The sequence below is a fragment of the Nanorana parkeri genome, unplaced genomic scaffold (assembly GCF_000935625.1).
Source record: "Nanorana parkeri isolate BGI_ZX_2015 unplaced genomic scaffold, ASM93562v1 scaffold687, whole genome shotgun sequence".
NCBI classification, from domain to species: Eukaryota; Metazoa; Chordata; class Amphibia; order Anura; family Dicroglossidae; genus Nanorana; species Nanorana parkeri.
The window spans coordinates 703390-724710 of NW_017306955.1; the positions used below are offsets into that span (position 1 = coordinate 703390).

The following is a 21321-nucleotide window of genomic DNA, read 5'->3' on the forward strand; positions in this document are numbered from 1 at the left end:
GGGGGGGGGCACAGGGGGGACTTTGGATAGATCTAATGGACAGTTACTTTTTCCAAATCCGGATGCCCCAGGTGACCCCACTCTTAAAGATGTGTTGTTGGCAGTACAAGCCTGTAATGTGACTTTGGCATCCATGGCAGAGCAAATACAAGCTATGCGGATACATCTTTTCTCAGACAAGACATGCAAAAGAATAGAGAGAGTCTGACGGAGGCAGAGGACAGAATTAATAAGTTGGAGGATGCAAATCTCTCTATCTCTCTTAAAATGGCTTTGCAAAAAGGTAATGTTAATTCCCGTAAAGTTGAAGAACTGGAAAACAGAGCAAGACGCAATATCAGAATGGTGGGAATACCAGAACAAACCGAGGGGTTAAATCCAGTGGCGTTTATGGAAAAATTGATATTAGAGACAATAATATCTTTCTCCTATGTTTATGATTGAGGGAGTGTATAGAATACCTGCACACACTCATGTACATGGGAACTCACCAAGGACTATGCTGATTAGATTGGCTAACAATAGAGATAAGGAGACAATCCTCCGTAAGGCTCATATCTATTGCATGTGCGAGAGTCATGAATGTAGATGAATATAATTACTAATTACTAAAAATCTCCTTTAGCAGTCTCGGCTTGGTTGGACAAATATCCTGAGAGTGGTATAAGAGGTCTGAAGTTTTGAGGAGCACTAGTGGTCTTGAGGATATTTAGTATTAAAGTATTAAATACACCAAGCTGAGACCTGGACTGTAAGATTAATGTATGGATGAAGAAAATGCTTCTAATCCCCTATTTGGCTCCTGTGTGGAGTATACTTATGTTGGAGTTTAGTGTAGTTGGTTTGTGGTTTTTCTTGTTACAATTTTTTTTTTCCTTCTCATAGTACCAAATTTTTACTTACCATATTGGAAGGGCATGCCCAATGGTTGGACAGAAGGAAACCGCATTATATAGTAGTATGTTCTGGATATAAAAACTAAATGTTAATGGATAAGCAAAAAAAAAAAATCAATAATATCTTGGAATGTTAGGGGTCTGAGGAACAAGACAAAGCGATGTGCGATACTATCCAGCATTACGTCTCAAACGTCAATTATTTGCCTACAGGAAACGCATATGAAGGGAGATCATGACGGATGGCTGGAGCGCAAATTTATGCAATATACAGCCCATGCATGTTACTCTGCCTACTCTAGAGGTGTATCAATATTAGTCTGTAAATGTAAAGCTTTTTTGTGTATACAAGTATTGTGTAATAAAGAGGGTAGAAATTTATGATGTGGAATGCATGCTGGTAAATATATATATTCATCCTCCCTACTCCAAAGAAGTCCTCCGGAAGTTGATATTTATTAAGGATAAATTGCCTATGTTATTGTGATGGGGGATTTAAATAGTTATATGAATATGGCACTAGATAAATTCCCGGGAAGTAAACACTTAGATTCCACTAAAAATACCTTTATCATTTTTGCAAAGAAATTGGGTTAGGGATGTGTGGCGGATGTTGCACCCAAAGGAACACCAATATACATGTTTTTCGAAGACACATAACACATTATCTAGAATAGATTTAATCCTATGTTTGGTTGATGTAATGCCACTAATTAAATTGGTTGAGATACAACCTAGATCACTCACCAATAATTACTATAATTGAAACTGGGGGAAGGTTTAAGCTACCTTGCAAATTAAATCCGGGATGGCTAACTATATTGTCAGAACAGGAGAAATTAGAAAGTGAGATATTATTGTTTTGAGCACAAATAATAAATCTGCACCACATGGGAATGTATGGGATTCTTTAAAAGCATATATGGGGGGATGTTTATGTCAGCAGATTAATAGGACTAGGAGGCAATGGAATAGGGAGGAGGAAGAGGCATGTAAAGAAGTAACTTGTTTAGAGAGAGAAACAGTTTGTGTTAAATACCAACGAAAAAGGTTTGCAATGACTGGACTGCAGCACAAGAACAACTGATGCATATTGAAAGTAAGAAAGCTAGGAATAAATTATTTTTTAGCAATCAGAAATACTGGGAAGGGGAGAATACTGGAAGACTGTTGGCACAGTTGGTGAGGGCGCAAGAACAAGTACCATTTGTAAATATGTTGAAGGATATGGATGACCAACTGTGCAGTGAGTCCGATAAAATTATTTCAATCTTTAAACAGTATTACGAAAGGGTTTATACTGCTAGGGCAACATATAGTAGTGAAGATCTAGTGAGATTTATAGGAAATATTCAATTTAATACGCTATCTCAGGTTGATAAAGATAGTTTTGAGACTCCTCTTACTATCCAAGAGTTGGAAGCAGCGGTGGTTAGCATTCCAAATGGGAAAGCCCCAAACTTGGATGGTCTACCATAGGGCTGCAACTAACGATTATTTTCATAATCGATTAGTTAGCCGATTATTAAGTTCGATTAATCGGATAAAAAAAAAAAAAAGCTCCAGTGATGGACTACTAGTTTCTATTGAGATTGTAGTACATCACGGGAGCAAGCTTGGCGCGGTGGAAGTAAAAAAAAGCGGGCAGCGGCGAGTCGGGAAGCTCACCGGGAGGAGAGGGCCAGACACATGTCCTCAGCATGGGCGTGGCGTAAGCGGCGTTGCGTGAGCGGTATACCAGCGTAGGTGCGAGCGGCTTAACCGACGCGGGCGTGAGCGGGAAATTTGAATTTTAGCCGACGAATCGACGATGGAAAACGTTGACAGCGTTTTCCATCGTCGATTTTTATCGACTTAATCGAATAATTGTTGCAGCTCTACTTCTAACATGAGTATACTTTTACTCTCTGGCTATCCATTTAAAATTCAATCAATCAGGGTAAAAAATAATACTTTTGAGTAAAAGTCTTCAATGTGGAATTTCTAAAATTGCAGTTTTGCATCCCTTACAGACTCTGGTGGTATAATAGCCTGGGCACAATTTCTGGCTTTTCCCATCTCTTTGGCAATTATAAAGTCAATCAACATTGTTTCTCTTCCTTTGCACATTCTTTAACTGTAATTAGGCAGCTACATTTGTAGTCCCGACATACCATCGGCGAGTGAGGGAGCTCACGGAGGAGAGCAGCGGCGTGCACGGCTTCAGCGTGCGGTGGGCGTGGCTTATGCGTCCTGTGGGCATGGCGGGAGCAGCGTGCGGTGGGCGTGGCTTATGTGTCCTGCGGGCGCAGCGGGACAGGAACAGCGTGTGACGTGTGCTTCAGGCCACGTGTGGAGCCCCGAACAGGCAAATCAATCGATAGCCAACGAATCGACGATCGAAAACGTTGGCAACGTTTTCAATCGTCGATTTTAATTGACTAAATCGATTAACTGTTGCAGCTCTAGTCTACCAATAGAGATATATAAGAAATATGCCCCTATCTTGCTTCCTGTGTTATTACAAACTTTTGAGGAAGCTTTAGAAATGGGAAGATTACCGGAGTCAATGTATATGGCTGCAATAATAGTTTTACAAAAGAAGGGGAAAGATGCGTTATGAGTCATATAGGCACATATCGCTGCTGGGAGTTGATGTTAAGATTTTGGCGAAAGTCCTCTAAAGCTATTTAGAAGATAATAAACCTGGATCAGAGTGGATTTATGCCTAATAAATCAAGGCAGATAATGTGCGAAGGGTATATGTAAATTTGCAAGGTCCTTCCGAAATAATGGGGAATAGAGTTTTATCCCTAGATATTGCTAAAGCTTTTGATAGTGTAGAGTGGGACTATGGGCAGTATAAAGGGCATTTGGATTTGGTCCCCGGTATATTTCATATATACAATTATTATATGCTAATCCCTCAGCAAAAATTAAAGTAAATAAAGCTTTATCACCGGCCTTTAAATTGACAAGGGGAACTAGATGGGGGTGTCCCCTGTCTCCCCTTATATTTGCATTGGCGATAGAACCGTTCGCTAATTTAAGAAAATCAGATAAGACTTAAGCGGGGTACAGGAGGAGGAAAATATACTATTATATGCAGATGATACACTGTTTTTTTTTTTTAGCAGATACTAATTATTCCTTAATAGAAGTGATGTCTTTACTCCTGGATTTTGGTAGATTCTCAGGGCTATGTGTGAACTGGGACAAATCCATGTTACCTCCAATTGACCTTCTTCCGTGTCCATTGTCGGCACAGATACAGCATATACAAGTAGTAGATTCACTTCTCTATTTGGGTGTTAGGATCAGAGTAAATGTTGAGGTATATGTGGAAGACAATTTGATATCAATTCTACAGAAATGTCAGAAACAATGTAATGTATGGTGTAAACTCACTCTCTCGCCGGTTGGCAGATTAAATCTTATTAAAATGATTTGGATGCCCCAACTCTCCTATATACTGTATAATTCTCCATGTTGGATCTCCCAAACTATATTTAGGAGGATACATACAGTGTTTAGGGAGTTGATAAAGAAACAAGCACGGATAAAATTAGAAACCTTGCAATACCCTAAAGGGACTGGGGGTATGGCACTTCCTAATCCATGGATAATGTTTTTAGCCACACAACTAAGACATTTGGCGGGATGGAATCAGGGCAGAAGATAGGGTCATATATCATTAAATATCTGCTTCAAAACAAAGATTCCCTTATGAACATTGAGACAACTTTATATTTGGAGTTTTCAGCTCTACTCCTATAAAGATTAATTTGTAAAAAATATAAATCAACTAAATGGTTATTGGGTATTCTCGAATTTACAAAATACACTCCAATATGGGATAATAGGGAATTATATTAGGTAAACAAACTCCAAGAAAATGGGGATTCTGACATTGGTACAAATATATGATCATGGGGTGTCATGTTTTTTCCAACAATTACAAGCAATTTATTAATTACCAAATGCCCAATTTGATAAATATTTACAATTAAGGCATGCGCTCACGGTACATCCAGGTGGTCGAGAGGTTTGTATTAGTATAAATATGGGTATAGATAAACATAGTTACATAGTTACATAGTATTTGAGGTTGAATAAAGACATTAGTCCATCAAGTCCAACCTATTAGGATCTCATTCTAGGAGTACCCGTACCCCTGTATATTACGGTCCCTTAAGAAATCGTCCAAAAGTTTCTTGAACAATTCCACATTATTTGCTGAAATCACCGCCTGTGGCAGTGAGTTCCAGACCCTAACTGATCTTACTGTGAAGAACCCCCTTCGCACAACCTCATAAAAAGTTAGCAAGTTAGTTAGGCAGGAACGGTCTTTCCTGAACCCGTGCTGATTGTCATTAACTATCCCGTTTTCCTGAACAAATTCTACCAGATAATCCTTTATTATGCCCTCTAGCATTTTACAAACTACCGATGTTAGACTGACCGGCCTATAGTTCCCAGGTTGGCCAGGTTGGTTAAACTCTTTAACAAACTATGACAAGAGGGTTGATTTAAAAAATGTAGTCAAGCTTATTACCTGGGGCTCTGTATAAATCACCTATGAAATGTAAAGTGGGTTGGGAACTTTATGTGGGCCCATTAGAGGATTCCCTATGGAGGGAGGCGGTGCTCTCAATCCAATTAGCCTTACCTTCTGCATCACATAAATTAACACAGCTCTATATTGTACATAGAACATATCGGACCCCTGAATTCCTATATAAGATAGGACTCTAAATGCCCAAAATGTGGGTTTGAACCTGGCTCGTTGATACATCTGCTGTGGAGCTGTCCGAAGCTGAAACGATACTGGCAGGAAATAGTGGACATAATAAATATAGCTGTTGGAGTTCATATTTATAATAATCCAATGATATGTATTTTTTCCCCCTAAAGGTGGAGTACTATAAAGGTGGTGGCCATTACTAGGGCACGCTTTGTTGCTCTGTGCAGTATAGCCTCTAGGTGGATCTCAACAAAGCCTCCCAACGTGCAGGATTGGAAGAAAAAATTAAATAGAGTGGTTGGATTTGAGGGAATTGTGTTTAAACATAGAGGTAGCATGGATAAATATGTGAAAATGTGGGATAAGTGGATTGAATATAGTATGGGAGTTCGTTTATAATATCTGATCCATCTGATAATGGTATTCTGAGAAGAAATGTAGCTTATGTAAATTGGTACGATGAGGAATTGTATACTGTCATCTGTTTTTTTTGTTATGTCGTTTTAATATGTATTTGTTGGGGTAAAAATGTTGATTTTAAATCTACATTACATAACAAAGTATTAAAGTTTAAAAAAAAAAAAAAGATCTCTGCTGACAAAATTCAGGGGAACAGCATATTTTGTTATGACAGCTACAATACTTTATTATATCAAACCCATTTTAGGTTATTTGTACCCTGAACTGTTATTTGTACCCTGAGAAGATACACGGCTAGAAGGTTAAGCAAAGCAGAAACTTCTTGAAGAGCTTAACATACTATAGGGCTATACAATATAATCTTAGAGACTAAGGGGGTTATTCACGAAGGAGCCGAAGGATCCAGCCGTCGCGTCGGCTGATCTTTTGGCTCTCTTCGGTTCAGTCGAACCGAAGGGCTGCTGTATGGGCTATTCAGTATAGCCCGTACAGCAGCCGAGCCGAAGGCATATGCTTCGGCTTGACTGAGCCGAAGTGACATCCAAAGCGGGGTGAACGGCCTGCCAAAGGCTGGCCATTCGCCCTGCAAATGACAGCTGGGCGGAGCCAGCCGTGATCTCACAGCTGGCTCAGCCCAGTTGTAATGACAGATCAGCACCCTAAAATGACCTAGGGATGCTGAACTGTCATTAAACAATAACTGGGAGCTCCGCCCAGTTATTCATTGGCCCAGACCTGCTAGAAGACTCTAGCAGTTGCCGGCCAATAGGAAACAGTTGGCCGGAGCTAGCTGTCCCTGCTAGCTCCGCCCAATTGTTTTTTTTCCATCCATTCATCCAGAGGAAGCAAGATCCATGCTCTTGCTTCCTCTGCGCAAAATAAAATGAAACTGTAGGATAGTGAGATTCATGACTGCTTCTTAAGATCTTAGAAAATCCAGGAATTGATTTAAATAACTGACACGCTTCTAAGTTAACTAACTGGCATAACGTCTAAGTTTTTTAGAAGTTTATTGCCTAAAAATATACCAGCACTCCACATGACAGCAATAAATGCCATTGTAATAATAAAGAACAGAATGTGAAAGTATGTTCATATATTGCTGACAAATTTCACAACATGTGTAGTGACTGTTTACATTTTTTTCCTGCTCCCAAAAGGGCTTACAATCTGATTAACCCGCAAAATGTATAGACATCCAGCAAAGCAAAATGTAGGTGAATGTTACTTAACCAGTTGACATCCGCGGTGTTAAACCCCCTTCCCATCCAGGCCATTTTTCAGTATTCAGCGCTGCGGTACTTTAACTGACATTTATTCCGTCATGCAGCGCTGTACTGAAATGAATTTTATACCCTTTTTTGGGGACAGATAGAGCTTTCTTTTGGTGGTATTTATTCACCACTGGGGGTTTTATTTTTTTACTATATTAAGGAAAAATTACCGAAATTTAAAAAAAAAAACAGTTTCCCCTATATTAAATGATAAAACATTTATTATTACCCAATTTTTTGGTAAAATATAAAAGATGGGGTCACGTCGGGTAAAAAGACACTAAACATGTCAAGCCTTAAAATTGCGTGCGCGCGCGAAACCTCAAAAAACGATAATACCCAAAATTGGCCATAGGCGACGCTTTAAAAGCTGTTACCGCTCATCAGTTTAGTGTTATCAGTGATTGATGGCCCTAAAATGATTGCTCTCACTGAAGGTTAATCTACCATTAGATTTTTGGAATGTTGGAGGAGAAAAGCAGAGGAAAGACTTACAAAATGGCATGCAGACACATCTTATGCAACTAAATACAGCACAACACAGCTAAAAAGAACTAGGGACATTTAGAACACAAAAATTCTATGTTATATCAAATAAGCATGTTCAGGTTTCTGTTGAAGTTTAAACATTAAGACATATACAACGTCAATAGTACCTGAGGGCATAGGGCTTCCAGCTGGCTTGCCGATATGCGGACAAGTTTCACACCTTCCTCATTATTGGATATTGAGCATGCCAAATTGGCCACCTAAAAACAGAAAAATCAGTGAAGATTTTAAAGATCGACAAGGGGTATGCTCCCCAGAGTCGCCCGCCCCCTTGAGTGCATTTTGTGAGTTTTGTAAACCAGTCTTTAAGTTGTGGTCATGCTGACTACCTGATGCAACTTTCTATTCTACATCGCTGGACAGTCATCAATAATTAAGAGTGCCACTGATGTTATATCAGCACCACTCATTGCATGTAAGTGCCGGGTGCCATAGTGATACTTCCTTAGTAGGCTAGCCCATGATGTCCTGCACTCACAGGATGTCCTCAGCATTCCAGGTTGAATGATGCTGGGTGTCATTTAACCCTGAAGACTAAGAAAATCCAGTGGCAGAAATGAATTACCGTGAGGGACAGCACCAGAGAGGTGATGAGTATTGCATCAAAAGTGTTTTTGCTGAACTGAAATTCCAACTGCATCTCTCTGATGCACTCCACATGCGCAAATGGGTTTTTTTCCCCAGTAGTAACAATGCTGCTGCCTTGAATCCCAAGGGTCTTCTCACATGCTGTAAGGAAACCTATAGCGTCTTAGGCACATAAGCATTGTAGTTAAAGCCCAACTCAAGTTTCGGCATACAGTCTTACAGTTAGTTTCCTTTAAAAGCTGCAGTACACACAGAAAAACCTGTCCCCAGGCAGTATGCTGCAGAGAAGGACCATACAATCAGTGTGCAAGCAGTGCTCTCTCTGCAGTAGTCCAAAATGCCCCCTGTCAAGTCAGAGCTACAGCTCTCTAATAGGGAGCATGAGCTTTTCTGCTCTAGCTGCTTTCTAAAGAAAACAGCCTTTAAAGGAGAACTATGGGGTTAGGGCTTTTTCCCATAGTTCTCCTTAGGGTAACGGGGGGACACAAACTAGCATCCTCCTGTCACCCTAATCTCAGTATACCGCAAGCTACAGCTCGCAGTATACCGAGATGCCACAGTATACCGTGAGCTACAGCTCGCGGTATACTGAGACGCCGCAGCTGAAGCGGATCCCGACAATTATGTCTGGATCCGCCCAGCTGCGTAAGTGACAGCTGGCTCTGCCTACCTAGAGACAGAGCCAGCTGTACCCGCATGAAGAAGCTTTCCTAAAGCTGAGGATTACTTAAAATATTTTAAAAACACGTTTAAACTACAACTCTGTTGCCATCTACTTCTTCACCAACTTCCTAGGGAAAAAAATAGAACACAGGGAGAAGCATTACAGAATAGAAAAAAAAAAAACGTCCATTTGTTTCCACTCTCTGATTGGAAAATAGAATGTCTCCAAAAACTTGTTTTGCCACACTGTCTGAGGTGCTGGCATCTTTAATATTAAAGGATCTTTAATGTTAAAGGATAATTGCATGTATCTACTGCTAGCAATCAGTAGATATATGCAAAAACATTTAAAACAAAAACGTTTACAAAAGGGTTAAAAAACTTACCTGTGTCTCCGCCAGGTGCTCCCGACCAAAGATCTGAAGATTCTTGGGGGCAGCAAAAGGATGATGGGGCGGGCGCATGCGCAGTACAGATCTTCGTCCAGGAGAAAAGGAGAGACACAGGATAAGTTAATGCATGGGACAGGAAGAGACCGGAGTCAGCGCTGGATCACTGCACCAGTGATTCACAGAACCTCTATCTTTAGCAGAATCCAGGAATCTGGTTATAAAATGATGACTCGATGGTATGGGACTCCAACTTTGCTACATACGTTTTGGCCTCAGGTGTCTCCTTTGTGCTGGAGGTGTAAACATGACAGAGGCTTTCCTCTACACATCTTTTGGCACCGCCCTAAAATACGCTGCTTTTGGGACCAAGTCCACCATCACATCTCCCACCTGACAGGGACTAATTTGAGAATAGGGAGGAAAATAAAAATAAGATATGCAAAGAATAAAAAGCCTGCAATTATCTTCAAGTATTTGTTTTACATTGTCATTACAAAACTTTTTTAAAAGGTGCCTTTGTTGTCATTTTAAAAATAAGGGTGAAGGTCCTCTTTAAGATCTGGGTTTCAAGGCCATTAAACCCAGTGCCTGAGAAGGAGGGTGGAAGTCCCTGGGGCAGTAGGTCTGGCTGATCTGGAAGTGCCCTTGGAAACTCTGCCAGGTGTTTGACCACGTCCACTACCACAGTCTCCTGGGCCAGTTAGGAGCAATAAAGACAACTGGAATGCCCTCCATCTCAATCCTGGAATGAGTCAAGGGTAGAGTTTTAGGGGATAAAAGACTTACAGACCAAATTGGTCACACAGAGTCACCAATGCATTCACAGCTCAGGCTTGCAAATCCTTGGTCCTGGTGACAAACCTGTCCAGCTTGTTGTTAAACCTGGATGCCAGGGAGTCCATGTCCAGCATTACCCACTCAAGAAAAAGTCCTGAACAGTTCCAGGGTAATGTAAGGAATCCAAATCTGGAATCTGGGATCCAAATGTTGACCGACAATTTTCCACGTGTGGGATGTGCACGATAGACAGGGTCTGCACATGAAGTTCAGCCAAAGTCAGGTTATGGTCCACTTCTCTTTGAGCTGCATGATTTCTGGTGACTCACTCAGGGTTGATTAAAAGACACAGCTGTGGGGGCGTGGCCATCGGCGTACATGGACGGACGCTGATCACAGCAGCTCCGGTCCCGATCGAATCCTCTCTCCATCCTGACTGTTCCCTAGGCGTGCACAGCACCCGGGCTCCCTCCGCTCTTTCTCCCGACCCCACCCCGGCAACAGCCATGGTAAAAATCAGAGACCAGAAGGATGTCTCCGCGGCCGCAAAGCTGGCCCGTTTCCAGAGGCAAGATGGCGGCGGACATGCGGCCTCCCGCTCCTCCACGAGGACGAATCCGGCTCCATCCTCAAGTAAGGGGGCTCCTCAGGGAGGATCTACACTGACGAGCCAGGTGGGACAGAGGGGTAAATCCTTACAATCCCCCCGGGATGCCCCAGGGACCACTGAGGGGAGGGGAGGGGAGCTTGTCCCTGCAAAAGCGCAGACCCCTGCTGAACCCACTCTCCTGCAATTAATGGAGGCCATTAGGGACTGTAAAACCTCCCTGGCATCACAGATTGAGGGGGTCCATGTAGACCTTTCCCTACTAAATCCATATGTACAGGGCCTGCGTGACAGAGTCACTGAACAGAGGGCCGCATTAATATCCTGGAGGATGCGGTGGCCCCCCTATCCAGGGATACTACTGGTTTGCAGAGGGAGCTTGCGGCCTGTAGAGCCAAGATGGACAACCTGGAGAACCGCTCCAGGCGTAATAATCTCCGCTTTGTTGGATTTCCTGAGCGGTCGGAAGGCCAACATCCTGAAACATTTATCCAAGACTGGCTGAGTGAGATGTTTGTCGATTTCATCCCTTCCTATACCTCCTTTGTCGAGCGGGCACACCGCCCTCCATGCCACCCCCTGGCTCCACTCCCAGGCCTATTGCCAGAATCCTCAACTTCAGGGATAAGGTGGCGATCCTCCGTGCCTCACGGATTGCTGGGGAACTTACCTACAATGGAAACCGGGTCTTTATTTTCCCTGACTTTTGCGCTGAATTGCAGCGCCAGAGGTCCTCCTTTCTGGAGGTCAAAAAGCGGTTACGCCAGGAGGGAGTAGCGTATGCCATGCTTTATCCTGCTAAACTCAAAGTGAGAAGAGAGGGTAAAGTACAACTCTTTTCCTCACCCACCGAAGCCTCGGAGTGGCTGGATGGCAAAGGCCTCCCGCAGAGGAGACGCCGCCATAACGAGGATTGTTGATCTGCCCTTTGGAATGCCCTTCCACCTGTCGGACGTACCACATTACCCGCAGTCTTGGAGCTGACTACCACCTGTACAGCTATGTTGCTGCCTTTGGTGCTCGGCATCTTCCTGTGAACCTGTATCCTGACTCAGTATTTTTTCCGGTCACTACACAGTCAGACTGTTCTGATCATAGACCGTGGGTTGTTGTTCCTGAACTAGGCTATGCTGAACTACCCCCTCACATTAAGGGGGACCGTCAACAAGTTATATTATTAGAATTGGGAGTGGAATGTGCTTGGATCGGGTCCTGCCTTGAGTGGCTGCACCCCCAGCCTCTTGTGCATTGTACTTGCACTAGTATGTTAGTGTTCGTGTTTAGTTAAGGGACATAGGCTTGTTAGAGTTGGGTTAACAAGCGGGGTGGGATTTCGAATAGTAGTTTACGTTGGGATGACTGTTGTTGTATTTTACTGTTCGTATACTATGCCTCTCTGCAGTCCACACTGGTTTGTAAGGTTACACTTCTTAACTTCACAGGTTCATCTCCTAGTCAGCCTGACGCTTTGCCTGTTCTCTGATGGTGTATAAATTTATATCATGGAACGTTCGGGGTTTGAATTCCAACCTCAAGCGTTCCCTAGTGTTTGATTTTCTATTTAAACTCAAGCCGCATGTGATATGTCTGCAGGAGACCCACTTGTTGGGCTCTAGGGTACTGGCACTGAAAAAGCACTGGGTAGCCAATGCCTTTAATGCTGTATATTCATCATATTCGCGGGGGGTGTCTATTCTGTTGGCCAAATCACTTAATGCTGCTGTTCTTCAGGTTAAAACCGACCCACTTAGTAGATATGTTATCCTCCACATGACCATAGATGGGACTCTCCTGACGCTGGCCTCGCGGATGTGGACATTCTCCATACCGTCACTACTGCTGCCTTGTCCATGCCTACTGCCCCCCTAATGATTATGGGTGATTTCAACCTGGCCCCGAATCCCCTACTGGACCGCATGGTGGTAGGGGGGCGACCTAATATTAGATTCACAGACTGGATCCAGGGAATTGGTCTTCTTGATGTGTGGAGATGGAAATGGCCAGACACTAGGGCCTACTCATGCCACTCTGCTACACATAAGACGCTATCCAGGATAAACTTGGCGTTTGTGACCCCGACAATCTTTCCATGGGTCACCGGGGTGCGCTTTCTGCCACGAGGGATCTTGGACCATGCTCCCTTGTTAGTGGAGCTCAGTTGGGGACATTCCTTCTCTACCAGAGTGTGGAGAATGAACTCCCACTGGCTTTCTGATCCCTCTGTGGAGACTGCTTGCTCCCAGGCTATAGGCCACTAATGAAGTGACAATGCCCCTGTGAACTCCTCTTCTCTTAAATGGGAAGCCTTTAAACCCACGCTCAGAGGAGCCTTCATGGCTGCTACTGGGGCAGTCCGTAAACTCAAGGGGGAGGTTGCTCTGGAGGGTGATATGGGAGAGGCTGAGGACACCTATGTTTTGGACACAACTCCCTCAAACTATAGTGATTGGATGGGGAAGAAACGCAAACATGATCTGTTCCAACTGGAACGAACCAAAACAAAAATGCTGCATACTCAACAAAAGATCTTTGAGTTTGGGAACAAGGCGGGTAGACTATTGGCATACTTTACCAAACCTGACTTCAACCCTACTTCTATTGCGCGCATTATTTTGTCCTCAGGGACAATGGTCACCGATACCCGGGGTATAATGGAAGCGTTTATGTCCTTCTATAGAGATTTATACTCCTCCACGGCCCAATACACGGAAGTGGAGCTGGGGGAATATCTGTCCCAGATCTCCCTTCCCTGCCTTCCCCCTCAAGCTAGAGAGGAGCTGGACCAGCCGCTCACTACTGAGGAGATTGAGTTGGCGGTTTCCCAGTTTCCTACTAAAAAGACCCCAGGCCTTGACGGGTTCCCTGTAGAGTGGTACGCCTCCTATATGGAGGAACTGGGGCCACATATGCTGGACACTTACAATGAGGCATTTGATTTAGGTATACTCCCCCCGTCCATGAGAGAAGCTTATAGTCCTAATTTTAAAACCGGGTAAGGACCCGGCTAAGTGTGATTCATACCGGCCTATCTCTTTGATTAATGTTGATGCCAAAATCCTAGCCAAAATTCTAGCAATACGCATAAATAAACATATTCTGTGCCTTATTGGCAGTGATCAGGCGGGTTTTATGCCGGGCCGCTCCACTAGGATGAATATACGTAGCCTTTTCACCAACCTCCAATACTTTCACCCCACGACTGAAGGTAGAGCATTCATTTCCCTGGATACACAAAAAGCCTTCGACAGTGTCGAGTGGCCATATCTACTTAAAATACTAGAAGTGTATGGATTCGGCTCCCGCATGATCCGTTGGATAGAGATTCTGTATAACACCCCAGTGGCCAGATTGCGCATCAATAGGGAAGTGTCGGACCCGTTTGCTATCTTCCGGGGAACAAGACAGGGCTGTCCCCTCTCCCCTATCCTCTTTGCCCTAGCAATTGAGCCTCTGGCGATTATGATACAGGAATCTGTCTATATACGTGGCTTGAGAATACGAGACTTGGAGGAGCGAATCTCTCAATACACTGATGATACGCTGATTTATCTGTCCGATCCGAATGACTCCCTGTGTCACCTCCTACAGCTACTGGACCTGTTTGGAACCTTCTCGGGGTTCAAGGTCAACTGGGACAAGTCCGTTCTTTTTCCTCTGGACGACGTTACAGTGGCGAATATTAACCCCATGTCCACACTGAGGGTTGCAAATGACTTTAAATATTTGGGTGTTAGAGTCCAGCTGCCTCTTTCCTCCTATATTGCTAATAATTTGTCACCAACTATTGACTCTCTCCATTTGAAGACTAAACAGTGGATGGACCTGCCACTGGATCTTAATGGAAGAGTCAATATCATTAAGATGAACTTCCTCCCCAAATTGCTATATATCCTGGCGAATGCGCCTTGCTATGTCCCAAAAAGGTATTTCCGTAAAATTAATTCCATCTGCACTGTATTCTTGTGGAGGGGTCGTACCCCTAGGGTGGCCCTGGAGGTGCTGCAGCTCCCTCGTTCGATGGCGGGCCTGGCCTTTCATATGTATTACCTTGCTTCCCAACTAGTGGTGGTTCATGACTGGTCCCCCAGATTGGCAATGCCTGCACGGCTACCGAAGCAGCCATACTAAAATCCTTTGAATCCCTTCAAAATGTTGTATATAGGGGGTCACTCACAACCAGAAGATCCAGGGGGCAGGCATGATTTCTGTGACTGTCCGTATCCTCAGATATGTTATTAATCGATTTTCACTATCCCAATGGTGTCATTCTCCTCATTCCCCCTTATGGGGTAACCCTGCCTTCCCAGAGCTGCAGCGCCTGCCATCGGCCGCTTTCTGGTCCTCTAGGGGCATTAAATCTTTGTCACTCCTATTTCAGAATGGGGCGATGCCTGATTTTCCGCAGCTCAGGAGGGAGTTGAACCTCTCCCCATTTCTTTCTTTGCCTACTTCCAGCTCCTACATGCGATTCGCACCCAATTTGGGTCGACCGCGTTTACACCTACTCAGTCATCCCTGGAGGGGCTGCTGCGCAGAGAAGACTCAGTCAAATTGATCTCTACTTATTATGGGGAACTTATGTCCTATGGGTCCGGTAGGTTCGACAGTCGCAAACAGAGGTGGCGGTTGATCATCCCGGATGCCAAATGAAATTCTTCTACCAGGCATACTACACCCCCGCTCTACTTCATAGACTCGGCCTCCGCCTCGCATTGTTTTAAGCGATGCGGACGGGAGGCCGACTTCCTGCACTGTTTTTGGACATGCCTTATCATTAGAGCCTATTGGTCAGAGGTCACTTCCTTTATGGAAACTGGCCTCGATTTTCCCAATATTTGCAACTCGACGTTCCAAAGTTGAAGGGACAACCAAATTGCCCAGGATGTTGATCAGGAGACTAGATTCCTCTGTTGACTAGGTCCCTTGAAGGCTGGCATCCATTGTGAGCACCTTCCAGACCATTGTGAGGAACTACTTTCCCAATTCCATGCTAGGGCAAAGTTTCTCATGTTGGGCAAGCGAATGGGGGAGGTCCAGCAATGGAGTTTGTTTTTTTACCCAGCCAGAATGCTGAGCCAAGACTTCATGGAGTGAAATTCAGCATAGGAAACTGTCTTAAACAGGCCACCATCAATCTCAGCACCTTAATGAAAAAGGGAACAGTCCGGAGACTCCTGGACTGCAGGGCCTGAGCATGAGAGCAAGGAGATGGGAAGACCCTGCACATAGCTGTGGCCAAGGCCCAGGTACTCCAAGTGATGAGATGGTTCCAGCGATGACTTCCGGAGATTCAGGACCCATCCAAAGCTCTGCAGGGTTAGAATCATCTGATGAATATTGAATGACAAAAGTTTGCACTGACTGTTCTCTGCTGGAAAGGCTGTCCAAAGACCCCACTATGGTGATCCCGAGACTGAAGCAGAACCAACACAATCTGGTGAAGACCTGAGGCACAGTGGACAGGCCAAATGGAAGGACAACACATTGGGAGTGTTGCATGCCAATGTCCAATCTCCTGAAGACAGCTACATAATCTATCCATTCAAGAATTCCATGTGTCCTAAATTGTACGATCAAGAAAACAATCTAGAAAGTGTTGTGGAAATTTCATTATATAGACTTATGTGGACATGTTTATATTAGGATGTGTGTTCTCTAGTTTGTCATCTGTCTCCCTGTGTCATATTTAACCGAGGGACGCTTTGGCAGCGTACTTGGGTTGAATCGGGACCAGCAGTAAAACCGGTCAGTATTAAAACCTTCTTATGGGCTTGGAGACTTGTTCGCAGTGTATGTACACTTTGCCGGTTTGTGAGCATCAACGCAATGCGCTGGGCTTATTGCCAGCAGACGTCTATGCACATTAGCTACAGCTGCAGCTCGCGGTATACTGAGACGCCGCAGCCGGAGCGGATCCCAACATAGACGTCGAGATCCGCCAAGCTGCGTGAGTGACAGCTGGCTCTGCCTATCTAGAGGCAGAGCCAGCTGTACCCGCCCCCTCCCCCGTCCGTTCCGCCAGTCAGCGCTGGCAGATCGGAGCGGGGAGAGGGGAATCCAGCCCCTCCCCCTGTCACGGCAGAGAGCCGTGACAGGATCGAGAGGTGAGCGAACCCGGTATGTGTTCGCTCACCTCCCGATCTACTGAGCCAAACTGTGACAGTCTCATTGTCACAGGTCGGCTAGAACTATGATGTGAGTGGAAATAACTCATCTCATAATTCTCCTTTAATAGATACTGGTCATTCTGAGCAGTATTGAATGGTGGTCCATGCTGGCTAAGATGGCGGATGCGCATACACGTGGCTGATCGGGGCAGTGAACATCACTCCGCACATCATAGTCTAATGGCACGAATTTCCCTGCGCGTTTTCTTTGTTTAACAAGGGTGCGCGCATTTGCGTGCATTAACGCTAGTGAGTCATGCAAATTTCTGGCATCCACGTTGGTGCACTCCCCTTTTCTTTTGTTATGCCAGTGTACATTTTGGGCTGATTGGCTGATGTTGTAAAGCCATCTCCCTCTGGGCGTTATCCTTTTGCCTCTTAATAAACGGAGGTGCTCGTGGCCAAGGCAGGGCTTGCACACTGGGCCTCCATCTTGAATCAGCGTCTTGCCTGACTCTGTCTGGCACTACCGAAGTACTTCTTTTCCTTATCCAAAATAGCTGGATACAACGTGCTTTTAAGCGCAACTGAATTATTTGTGCTTGGGGCACCTTGATGCCGAAAGTGTACCTCTTAGCGCAACTGAGATTTGTACGGACAGCCCAAGTGAATTCCCATAACAAAAGTAATGGAAAACCAAGGAATATCCCTTATTGTTTCAAAGGGCGGTTTCTGAAGAACCCACAGAACCAGGTTGATGCCCTACGGAGTCACTGAGGAATGAACAGAAGAGCACAATGTGGTTGATATGAAGAGAGTTTCCCTTCATATCAAGAAAGGCAAGAGGTCTCCGAAAATGGACCACTAAGGCGGAGATGGTTCTCCAGGCCAAATGCTGATCCAGACCAGATTGAGGAACTGGCAGGATTCATACCATTGATAACTTCCTAGAATGCAACATCATGCATTCACACACCTAGAAAAATCCGCTTTCCCAAGTATAATGGTAGACTGTCAATTTCCTAGCTTTCAAGGACATAGGGTTAACTAAGCTCCATCCCTCAGGACCTGGGCCAGCAACTGAAAAGCAAGGTGGTAAACCAGCCACTGGGACAGAAGATCTGGATGATCTAAAAGGGGCCTACAAAGTTTTCCAGGAGCCCGATGAGGAGACGACTGTTCCCTCAGGTTATCCAGATATCCCACTATGGGAATGCCCAGAGGAGTGAAGGAAAGCAAGAACAGGGGCCAGCATCTTGGTGAAAGCCTGAGGTGCAGTATGCAGAACAAATAGAAGGGAAACAAATTGGTAATGTTGTTTGCCCACAGAATAATGCATGAAGTGTAGATGCACTGGAAAGATGAGGAAATGCAAGTAGGCACAGAGCCCCGGTGGTCTCTTGAATGGAGGGGGGCAATGGACTGACTACGTGGATTCCATGTGCAGTTTTTTTACCCAAAGGAAAGTGTTGAGAACCTATAGATTTAGTGTGGGGTGGAAACGGTTAACAGGTTTCAATAGAAATTCTGAAACCTCTTCTTTTCCAGAACAATGGCTATGATGATTGGTAGCGTGAAGGTCTGCCAATTGTTGTGAGGATGTTGACAAGTTTGACAGCATGAAGTGGGGTGGAAGCAGAGATCCTAATTTCAGTTTGAAGCCTCAGGATACAACATTCTGGACCCAAACTTCTGACTTAAAGCAGAATTAAGTTCTAGGTTTTGCTTTCGACTTAGAGGCCTGAGAGAAACAAAAAAGGAACTTTTTTTTATTAGTAGAGGGTTTCCTAGATGGAGATTTTGCTTTCTTTTTCTGGGGCAAAAGGGTACTTTTCCCCCTTAAGCTGTCCAGGCATTCCCTCTCCAAGGCATACACAAGAGGCGTTGGTTGCACTAATAGACTATTATTCAAAATTGTATCAAAAGGAGGCCTATTTTGGATATTTAGCATAGAATATCTGCTAGCCTATCAACATAATAAAGTAGTGCCACAGGCATGATTTTCAGCTTTCGGAGGGCAGTAGGATCCTGGAACATGACCTTGAGCCAAACGGTTAAGGTCGAGCCAGACGGTTAAGGTCGTGCAGATGGATATGGTTGCAATACAATGGAACTGTTCTACTAAAAAAAAAAAATCAGATAAACAGTAAATTTGTTAAAGTTTTAGATAAGGGTTATGATCCAGGTCTACTAGACCAGACATACTATAAATATCTTGATTTTTTTAATACATCCTCATTAGGCAGGTTGAATGAACCCTAGGCAAAATCTAGAAGGGCCACTGTTAATTACTCAGTTCAATAGATAATTTTTTCTATTATCCACACAAAATGTCAGATTTTAAATTAACAATCTGAAGTTACAATCCACATTCCGCAGGTGGTTTATTATATTTATTGCCCCTAGTGAATTACACAAATTGGCCATCTTTACAGATAATTTATCCACTTTTCGGTCCCTTTTTGGAATCTTCCAGTGTCGTAAGCTTAGATGCTTGGCTCATAGAGACATGGTCAAAATTCTTTCCAGGACAGAGAGGGTAAAACATGCTCTTTGTGATTTTACTACTTGCTCTACTTCCTATGTGTTGTACTGCCTCGCCTGCCCTTGTGGATGATCTATGTGGGTAGAACTGTTAGACCATTGAGGGTTCCTTTTGGAGAACACAGGCGGAATGTAAAAAAGGGTGCCCTAAATACAGTGAGGGGTAGCTTGCCTATGGCGGATATGGCTGCGTTGTGACAGAGCTCCTGCTCCGTGCCTGCGTCCTGGCGCGCTTCCCCGCTCACAGCAATCTCCCATCACCAACCTCATGGGTAAAAAAAGGGTGCGGCTCACACCACGACAGCCTCCTAGCGCACCCACCCTCAGTATTTCGGCACTCGTCCTCTCAGGCCCCGGATGACAAGATGGCACCCAGCTCGCACGAGGCGGCAGAGGTCCGCACGCTCCATCAACTGGAACCAAACTCTATCGTGGTGCCGCAAGAAGGTGTCTCTTCCTCTAATTCTGAGTTCCTACCTGAAATGCAGAAAGGCTCACCACCAGGGACAGGGTAGGAATGGACAGTGACAGCAACAGACCTGCCTCTCCTAGGCTTCCCATGCGTTCCGCTTCCCCTGCTTCTAGTGCTCATACCCCTCTGCATCATCCCCTGATCCGGAGGGGGATTGGGATCTCAAATCTTATAAATCAGATTTCTGCCTACCAGACAACATTTGGAAATTTATGCGACGTGTCTTGAAACGACTTACAAGTTGCAGTCAGTTCGCGAGGTTCTCTGTCATGTTGGTACTAGAGTGCATGATCTGAAAAATACTCTGGACTCAGTTCAGGACTGCTTGGATGCCCAAAAACTGGCCTTGTGGAGATCACTTAAACCGGTTGTGGATTTGTTGAAACAGCGCAAGATCACATACCAATGGGGTAACCATTCAGTCTCATGGCACATAAAAATATCTAGTCTGCTATGTTTCTTCATCTCAGAGACCTTCTTCATTTGGTGGGAACTTGGTGGGACCTTCCTTATACGGCTCTCCCCCACCCCCGACTGGCCTTTGAGACCTACTCTACCGGGTTTACCTTTGCGCAACGAATCTCCAAGCAGCCAAGAAGTTCACAATCTTCTCCTGCCACTCGGAAAAAGTTGAGACACGGATTCCTCCGTGATTCCACTCCCCCATCAGTCTTTTTGGCTGTTCCTGGTTGCTCCAATGTGGCTGCGTTTGTGCGTTTCTGCCTGTGGAACTTCCAGCTACTCCATGGTTTAGTGTTTAGCTACTGTTTTGCCGTGATTTCCTCTGCATAATGTGATACTACGTGTGACATGTTGGTGACCATTTACTTTTTGATTTCATAATGCAAATTTCTGCTTCTGTGGGCCGGGTAAGAATTAACTGCTTTAGGCTTTCCCTCCCCCACATAGGCCTTCCCAAGTTTCTCTTGGGAATCTGAAGGTTAAGCCTTCTCTCGTTTAGTTCTTCTTGTTGTGAATAGTATAGCCTCAATTTCTCTCCCTTTACTTTCCCCTAGTCGCAAATGGCCCCTCTCTAGATCAGCTCTTTAAATATACATGGTATGAACGTCCCTGAAAAACATTCTAAAATTTTGTATAATCTCTTTTAAAAGGTAGATATTCTCCTAATTCAGGAAATACATTTTTGCAGAAATTCGCTCTCTTCCGAAATCACGATTATCCTCGTTGGATTCATAATCCCCACCCAACCTCTAAGACTTGTGCTGTCTCTATTGCTTTTCATAAAAGGTTTATCGTGTCAAGTGCTGGAGTCACTATGTGATGGCCTGGGCAGAGCTCTGTTTGTTAA

The 21321-nt window shown here is 44.4% G+C and overlaps 1 protein-coding gene across 1 annotated transcript in view; it reads right to left on the minus strand.

Moving 5' to 3' along the window:
- Window positions 1–21321, minus strand: part of CTNNA1 (catenin alpha 1) — a 191059-nt gene that overhangs the window by 65516 nt on the left and 104222 nt on the right. Inside the window, exon 10 of the mRNA XM_018563705.1 lies at window positions 7970–8062. Coding sequence (XP_018419207.1) covers window positions 7970–8062 — 93 coding nt within the window. The remainder of the gene's footprint in view (window positions 1–7969; window positions 8063–21321) is intronic.